Source organism: Ascaphus truei, chromosome 2 (assembly GCF_040206685.1).
Source record: "Ascaphus truei isolate aAscTru1 chromosome 2, aAscTru1.hap1, whole genome shotgun sequence".
Lineage (NCBI taxonomy): Eukaryota > Metazoa > Chordata > Amphibia > Anura > Ascaphidae > Ascaphus > Ascaphus truei.
In genome coordinates, this window is record NC_134484.1 from 352,007,974 (window position 1) to 352,017,502 (window position 9,529).

The following is a 9,529-nucleotide window of genomic DNA, read 5'->3' on the forward strand; positions in this document are numbered from 1 at the left end:
TAATATATATACACACACTCACACACACACTCACACACCCCACTAACAATGTTTACAACACAATTACAGTACAGGGCATATAACAATACAGATGGGACAAGTGCAACAATACATTAATGTATCATTGAGAGAAAGGATTCATTATCCAACCTGCGCAGGGAAGAACCAGAAGAAGAGATTGCTGTTGTACGTCTTGTTCACAGTGAGATATCCAGCGTAGCCCTTTACATTTGCTCCTGGGAGCTCGCCTACAAGACTCAACTCCCTTGCTGAAATACAACAGCATATTATTTCAAATTGAAGTGGTAGCATAGTATATATATTCTAAACACCCTCAACGTCACTCATTGCACCCCCGCCCCCACCCCCCTCTCTTATTTTCTGTATGCATCGCCTTTTCCTTCTGTTTTTTGCCTCCTAGTAGATTATATACTACTGTAGTGGTTTGGGAGGGTTTTAGGACTACAAACGTGGTGACACGCGCTAAATACTCTTACTCTGGATCCTTCTTCCTTCCCCCTTTTTTCATTTTCTATACCCACCCAATTTCCCTAACAACCTTCGTTTAAACGTATTGCACTATCCATTGCAGGTGGCCTGGACATGCTGACAGCAGAGCAAGAAAACAGTTGTTCCCAGTTCTGCAAACCGTTCCTACCTTCATCAGCTTTTCCACTTTCCAGGTAGGGTGTGAGAAAAAGTGGATTTCCAGGGTCCCCTCTTGTTGTTGTGTCAACTTTGACCCCCTTAAACATGGAACGGAAAGGGTTCATTGACCTATAACCACATCCTAGCTCCAGCATCCCACTCAGCGACAGAAAAAGCAATAAAGTTGTCGCCGTCCCCATCCTGGTACAAGACTCTCTATAAAAAAAATTAAAATAACAAGCATTTACACTTCAAACACCTCTAAGCAATGCATTTGATTAGATTTGTTTCCCTTATATATCGCTGACACTGTATGCAATGCTGTACATAGAATTTTGCAGGCACAATAATTCCCTACCCCATTGAGCTTACAATCTAATTTTGGTAAGCAAAAGTAGAGAAAGAACCCAACATATAGCACTCACAATCCCTGTCCAGATGATAAGTGTAGAAATTAAAAACTTAGTCTTTATTGATCATAAATGTTAAAATAAATATGGTTAAAATAGACATATGGTGGACGCAAGCTATTGATCCTATGTCGGATAAATTGATTACCCTGGATCAATAGTATAAGTTAATTGAGGTTGATTGGATCAATTAACTACAATAGGATATGTGTAAAAATCCCTAAATATGAAATACACTGGGGCAATTATATGAAATTATTGTAATAGCCAGTGTATGTAGGGGATTGTGAGTGCTATATGTTGGGTTCTCTCTCTACTTCTGCTTATCAATTATACCTTACCCAACAGCACCCTCCTTTACCATACCACCACTTTGAATCACAGCTGAAGCGGGGCATTCTTTCCTGTGTTCTAATCTAATTTTGGTGCCTGAGACACATGGAGATAAAGAGACAGAATTTAAACCACCACCCGCTTGAAAGGCAGTGACATCACCTTCAGCCCAATCTCACTCTTTGCAACTCCATAATGTATTTTTTTCCCCATCAGTTTTGAGAGTTTCAGTAGGACTGTCTTAATTTTTCCCATTGCTCCTGCCCTTCACGCAAATACCTCCACCTGCCAAAGAATCTCTTAAATAATTCCCAACATCGGAAAAGTCACCCTTCCTAAAACCTTAGTTTGTGTGGTATGACTCACCCTCTGTCTTTATTCTAAACCCCACTGATGAAGTTTCCCACAATGACTACCTGCCCTACAATGGACAATTTAGTCACGTGCTCTAATAACACAGTATCAAAGTCTTCTTCTCGTCTTGGAGGTCTTAAGACCACCATCGTACAAATTACCACTTTTTAGCTAGTTTATAGGGCTACCCAAAGTGAGTTAGTCTTTTCTCCAGCACCTTGCACTGAAGTAGCCATCACATAAAGGGCAACACCTCCTCCATTCATTCCTACCCAGACCTTTCTAAATCGTGTAACCTGGTATAGTTATGGCCCAGACATGATTTTGATTGTACCAAGTCTCTGTTATAGCCACAATATCCAAGTCATCCCTAGTCATTTTTGCCATTGGTTCTGGGATTTTATTTCTATAACTACAAGCATTTGTACACATTGCCCAAAGGTTTTTGTTACTGCTTTTCCTAATCCTTCCTGTTCACCACCTTCTGCCAGTGTTAATATTTTTCCTATTCAAGCCGTCTTCTGTTCCCCCATGGCTAGGTTCCCTGGTGTAATATCCCACCCAATCGCTACCTCTTGCAGGGAGGGTAGGGGTCAGGTGGATTTATCCTGACTCACTTCTCTTCCCCTCTCAGCTAGTTTAAATACTTTCTTATGAAGCATCTGAACTGCTCACAGAGTATTCTGGCTCTTCTCCAAATGAAAACATTCAGATATGTAACACATTTTCTATTATTTTTTAATGGCTGTTTCATAATTTAACATGTTTTAAATTGCTATGCAAATTTAGTCTAGAATGCCTATATTTAACACCCGGTACAACAAATATCAAAGAACGACACCTTTTGTTAGCAGTGATAGTGATGGACGCGTGATGAACTGAGGAAAGAATGCACGGTTTCTCATATACATCCTGAAACGGTTAAAGTGCTATTTCCTATGAAGTCGTAATTTAACATGATATTTTCAAGTATATTTACTTTACTTCCCATACTGCTTCCGAGCTAGAACCAGAATTATTTTGGGAAAATAAAAGTCGAGATAGAGAGCCTCTTTACACTTTGTTATTGGTTGTGTCGTCTCTCATATCTTTGATCTTGGTAGCTTTCTAGTTGGATAATTGAAATCATAACTAGGCCAAGGAGTGATAGCTGCAATCATCAAGGGCTGTGACAAAGAAATGTTATTACAAAGAAATCAACAATCGCGACCATTTTAAAAGGGCAACATTTTTATCTTTTTTTAACCTATTTATTAATGTAATTAGCTTCTTCAGAAATATTCAAGTCAACGTAATCCTTCAGCTGTTTGATGGGCCAGCAACACATTGCAGTTGAAAGGGTTAAAGTAACATTTTCAAGCAGCAGAACATGTGAAATCTAATATTTTTTAAATAAATCAGTTCTGTAGTATTAGATAATAGTAACTTATTTGTTTTTACTCAACTCAATGACATTGTTAATGCATTTTAAAGCATCCTTTGATTTCTAAAGCAGGTTTTAACCCAACTCCCCAGCAGTGCCAGATCTTTGCAACACTTTCCCGTTTGGGATAATTTGTTGCAAATAGCAGTTTGAGCTGCAAACTGTAACAATAGATAATGTTCCCTTATTTTAAAAAAAAGATACATTGTAGCTGCTGAGCTACACTGACTGAAGTGGCCATTATGTTAGGCACAATATCAGGATTTTGACAGATTTATACATTGTCACGTGCTTTAGATAGAAAAATAATTAAAAGGAAAAGAAATTGGAAAGTAGTATTGCTGCTTCCTGTGCAAAAACATAGTTCATATGGTCTTTGAGTCCTATTCTAGTTGTAACCTCATCCGGTAAGTTTTCCTCTTCCACTTTATTTCTTGGATACACTATGGAACATCATCAGTGGAAGAAAAAATAACATATTCTGGATCAAAGAGATTAAAGATTGTATATTTACATAATTCTCTGGTTACTATGGAGACATTAAGGGATATACTGTATAAATATATATGGAATAGTCTGCAAGGTGTCTTATTGCACCAGGTGTTCAATGAAACAGAACCATTCAGTAAATATGGCCCTAAAAGTTGCTCAAATACTTCTCTTCTCTGATTAAAAAAAAAAAAAAAAAAAAATGCATCGAGTATTTAACACATTAAATATGCTACTAGCATTACCTCACGCTGTTCCTACTGTATGAGGGTCTGTCCTTTTCAGGAGCCCAAATAGAAAACTATTGGGAGGTGTCGCGTATGGCAAACCTGTGAGCATGTGACTTGCATACAGGACAAGGGTTAATACTAAGCTCGCAAGCGCTCCCACTTTTCATCTTCACAAAGGTCCCTCAAATGAACAATATCTCCTCTCAATCCATCCCAATATACCACCTGTCATGAACAGCACACAAGTGAGCATGTGACATATATGCAACCAGGGTTAATACACAGGGCTACTCTAGCCAACGCACCTTTCTCCCGTGCAAGGTACTTCAATTAGTTAATATTAACCCCTTACTCAATTGCAATCATATTTATCTGCTGCTACCACCCGAGAAGGATGTAAAATGTATAATTGATATACATCTGCCAGGGTCTCAGGTCCCTGTTTATTATAGAAAATACTATGCACTCAACCCACAAAAATCTGTTGTAGAAAAATGTGTCTGAACTGTTGCACGTTTTGTTGAGTATTTACATTTTCTATCAGAGCCCCAAAGCATTACTCATTAAAGAATTGTTTAATATATAAAAATGCAGTGCTTCAGATTGCAGAAAAAGTTTACAAGAACATACAGTTACAATAGATGCAGAATAGTTTCTTAAAATAATAGGATACAACATAAAACTGAAATCCCCATACAGAACATTACCATTTGTCATAGGTTTTCCCCCAGAGGTCACTGGTGTAGAAATATGAGAATTCCAGTGTTTGGTCCAAAACACACATCTGTTGAATTCTGATTTCATAACTCAAGGGCAAGATCTATATACCATTCTTTTCCCATTGAAAACCACATAAACCCACCATGTCGTAAATCCACTGCTAGATTGACAGTTTTTAATGACAGAAAAAACCCTGCTCTTTAAAAAAAAAATAAAAAAAAAAAAAGAAGTGTTTAAAATGTTGTCTCAATATATAAACACTTATAACTGCATCTCTCCAACACTTAGACAGATGCCATCTTCATGGCGGCGTCCATGCTCTGCACATACACGCGCTTGCACCTAGAATCTGACAGCATAACATTTATTTTTACAGGAGAAACAGTCATCTGTCTTCGGTATGATTTGATTTGTCTTCTTGCCACAATGTCTTTTATATTTTAATTAAGTCTAACAAATAGAGCTAAGTCAAATGATATGGGATGTGCTTAACTAACAGCTTCTTGGCAACACCAAAAAGAATTACTATTATTACTGTATATGGACTATTACTATTGCTTATTGAAAAAAAAAAGTTGCTGAAATGTATATTAAAGTGCAAGTATATAATAAGTCAGTCCTGGTGCCTTCTAATTAGAAGACTGCTTAACAGAGTCCTTAGGGACTTATTTTATATTATTATAGAATTACCTCGTTTGTGTAACATGCAGACTTTTAAACAATATGTTCCATGTCCAATTCATTCATTACAGGCTGGCAAATGTTTTGTTAATTAATATTACACCGCTTAAAATGTAACCTCTTGGCAGGTAACTGATGAAGTGTAAAAAATGGAGGTTGAATTTTTTTGGGCCCAGTGGGTTTAATGTACAACATGGCAAATGGGCTATTCAAAGAAATCACTTCAGTTTCATCCTTTAAATGCTGGACTCTAGCGCCACGTCTTTCAGATCACGTGATCGACTGGGTTGTGATGGCATGGTTGCGGGCATGCCCACCAAAAATGTGAAGCAGTGCTAACTCTACCCGTATATAAAAGATTCCTCCTCCTTTCCATCGGCAGCCTTATGGTTTTCCCCAAGCAGAAACGATACACCAGACTCCCCGCACCATGGACAAGGAAAGAAAATTATTGTAAGAATAACTTTTCCATTCCCCTCTTCACCCGCCACGGCAGTCAGACACGAATGGGAAGTACTCGAGCCACTCCTCCTTCTCTTACAGTGCACCTCACAACTGGAACATCACAACTGGAACAATCTACTAGAGACTCTCAAAGCCACCACTAGCGGTGTCACATTTTAACCTGGTCTGTAACTGTTACATACGCCCATAACATATATAATCTTTAACTGTTTATGCAATGTCTTTAAATATAACCCTGTTCACTTAATGTAACTATATATTTGTAACCATGTACTTGTCATCATAAGACCAAGCTCATGGTGGCGGCGTCGCTGCGTCCGCACGCACTTCCAGGACTCTTACCTTATTGCCTAATGGAGTTAAAGTGCCCACAGCGCTGCGCGCGACGACGCTGCTGCATTTTGCCACCACAACTCAAATTGAAATTTGGGGCTGCAGTAGCGTGACGTCAGCGTCACGTGAGCTAGTTCAGCCAATGGGGGCTAACCAGCTCAGCGACGCATCTGTGATGCGTTTGTCCCGTCCCCGATCGTCGCGACCGATCTCCTGCAGCTAGCGTACACATCGCTGTGGCTAATGGAGCGCGCGCAGGGCACCACAACCATGAGCTCGGCCTAACTCTATGCCCAGGACATACCCCACTCCCCCCCTCCCCACACACAAACACAGCCCACTCCCCTCCCCCACACACGGCCCACGCCCCTCCCCCCCACACACACACACATGGCCCACTCCCCCCCCACACACACACGGCCCACTCCCCTCCCCCCCACGGCCCACTCCCCCCCCACACACACGGCCCACTCCCCCCCCCCCACACACACACACACACACACACACACAAACACACAAACGACCCACCCCCAGAACCCCCCTCCCCCTAGGTAATCCTGCTCAGCAGGGACAGGTAAAAAAATATGCACTTTTATGCCTGTCCCGCTCAGCTGAGGAGAGGGCTTAACCCATTCGTGTCCGACTGCCATGGAGGGTGAAGAGGAGGGAAAAAAATAAATTAAAAAAATCGGTTTCCATTAAAAGGCTATTTCTTGGTTCACAAACACCAAATCTCCCTGATATCAGTCCTTGGAAAATCATTGCATTTTTCAAAGATTTTGCTTTATTTTTAATTACAATAAGGATGTTAAAAGAGAGTGGGGGTGGGGGGGGGGGGGGGGGTTATAAGAATGTTAACCTGAGTCATCACAAGGACAAGGAAGGTTAGATTTCTGCTCTCAGGCAGTTAGGAAAAGAAAATGACAGAAGCAGTGAGAGTTACACCAAGTCTTGGCATAGGATACAGACAAACATTACCAGCATAAAAACTTTCGGAATGATTTAAAATACTTTCTGATTTCTATTTAAAGGCCTCTTTGTACCCTTGAAAAGGAGCAAAACTATTGCGACCAAGAAAAATATAAAAGATTAGGAAACAAACCGTGGATCTGTGATAGAAAATGAGGGCAATTATTGTGGCTGGAACAGATCAATACATGACTACGCTGTTATGAGTTAATACTTTCTAACACCTTCAATCCATTTTGCCTGAATGTATTTAAGTATTGAGTCTGTTATCTCAAGTTGCATCAGCGACATTGTAAGATCACTTCACTTGCACTATGCACCAAAAAAAGGTACTTGCAGTGGTTGATTTCAGCTTTTTGCATAAGAAGCTCATGAAAGAACATCTCAAAGCACTCAAGTTGTCAAGAAATTCAGCACAGACGAACATCCTTTTACTTAGACTGTAAGCTCTTCGGGGCAGCGACTCCTTTTTCCTAATGTTACTTAGATGCTTGAAGAGCTTATTCCCATTATGTGTTATATTATGTCACGTGTAGTACTGCTGTGAAGCGCTATGTACAGAAAAGGTGATATATATATATATATATATATATATATATATATATATATGCCAGGATTACTCGTGCGGCATTGTTTTTTAAAGTGTTATACTTTTTCTCATATATATATATATATATATATATATATATATATATATATATATATATATATATATATATATATATATATATATATATATATACATATAGATATAGATATAGATATAGATATATACATATACACACACACACACACACACACACATATATATGAAAAAGTATAACACTTTAAAAAACAATGCCGCACGAGTAATCCTGGCATATAAAAGTTTGCAATGATGTATCACAATTGTTGTAGCCCCCCCCCCCCCCCCGAAAAAGTGAAAATATTGCAATATATACACTTAACTGGCTATTTATCAAGTTGACATGCTGCAAATGTTAGTGTTATTTTTCCTTACATTCCCTCACTTCAGTGCATGGACTTGTGGAATCCTTTAGGAATTGTAAAATAGGAAGATTCATGTTTTGGTGCATCGATCTGTCCTTTTTCCTCCTTTTTTTTAATTTCTAGAGGAACCGTGTTGAGTGTAAGAAATCTGCAGCATATAAAAACAGGTTTCATACATTTGATACAGAAACAAGAAGGAATAAAGAGCTTAAAGCTGCAGTTCAGTCTATATTCTGCATGTGTGTTTTTTTTAATAAATCAGTTCTGTAGTAAGAAATAATACTTTTAGCATTTTCTGTTTTTAAAAAAACAACTTTGAAAGACCAATTTTCTTGTATTCTATTTTAACAAGCATTTGCTAAGGCACTGCCCCTTCATGGCCTGTCACAAACCCAGGCACACCCCTTTGTCAGCACTGCCCTCCCTCTCTCTAAACGTGCACTAGCATCTGGTCACATGATCTTCCTCATAGAGTACATTCAAGGAAGCTGGAGAAAAGGGATCAGCCATGCATAGCAGCTCGGATAGGCGATTTCAAACTTATTACAGTGTTTATTCCATTCATTGCACGTGTATATAATGTAAAATTGTAATAATTCCATTTATAGCAAACGTGTATATGTGAATATTATTTAAATGTATATGTATGTTACTGAAATGTGGAGTGAGTGTGTAGGTAAATACACACAATACACTTCCACTGCATATATATATATATATATTATATATTATATATGTATGTATATGTGAAGTTATGTGAGTAAAAAAGTGACAAAAACCCTCCATAGCAAGGCAAATAGCAAATGGAAATATTACTGTATGCTCATTTGTATGTATATATATATTTATGTACACACACACTTCAAATACGGATAGTGATTCACGTAAATGATATATATATTCACTTTCTGGGAGTATAAGAGTGACTGTCCTGTTGTTCCTTTTTTTGTATCCATCATTGAATGGTATGCACCCTCTCTTTACGTTTATTTTATACTAGCTGAGAGACCCGGCGTTGCCCGGGATGTAATATTCCCGCTCCTCTCTCTCTCCTCACCCCTCCCCCTCTCTCTGTTTGTCCCCCATTCACATCAATCCAGTTCCCCCCCTCCCTCCTTTACAGCTTAATGCAGTGTGTGTGCGTCAGTCATTGTGTGTGCGTCAGTCAGTCAGTGTGTGTGTGCGCGCGCGTCAGTGAGTCTGACGCAGAAACACAAACACACAGACTGACTGACGCACACACACACACACAGTCAGTGTGTGCGTGTGTGTGTGTGCCTCAGTCAGTCAGTGTGTGCGTGCGTCAGTCAGGGTGTGTGCGTGCGTCAGTCAGGGTGTGTGAGTGCGTCAGTCAGGGTGTGTGCGTGCGTCAGTCAAAGGGCAGGCGTGGGGGGGGGTGAAGGGCTAGGGGTAGGGGGGGGTGAAGGGCAGGGGTAGGGGTGGGTGAAGGGTAGGGGTGGGTGAAGGTCAGGGTTAGGGGGGGG

General features: G+C 39.7%; 1 protein-coding gene across 2 annotated transcripts in view; it reads right to left on the minus strand.

The window, feature by feature from the left end:
- CPVL (carboxypeptidase vitellogenic like) overlaps window positions 1-9,529 on the minus strand; it is a 186,978-nt gene that overhangs the window by 153,528 nt on the left and 23,921 nt on the right. For both annotated transcript variants that reach the window (XM_075586856.1, XM_075586855.1), the window contains 2 exons: window positions 659-864; window positions 151-269 (listed from right to left, as the gene is read on the minus strand). In XM_075586856.1, coding sequence (XP_075442971.1) covers window positions 151-269; window positions 659-848 — 309 coding nt within the window. In that variant the 5' untranslated portion in view covers window positions 849-864. The remainder of the gene's footprint in view (window positions 1-150; window positions 270-658; window positions 865-9,529) is intronic.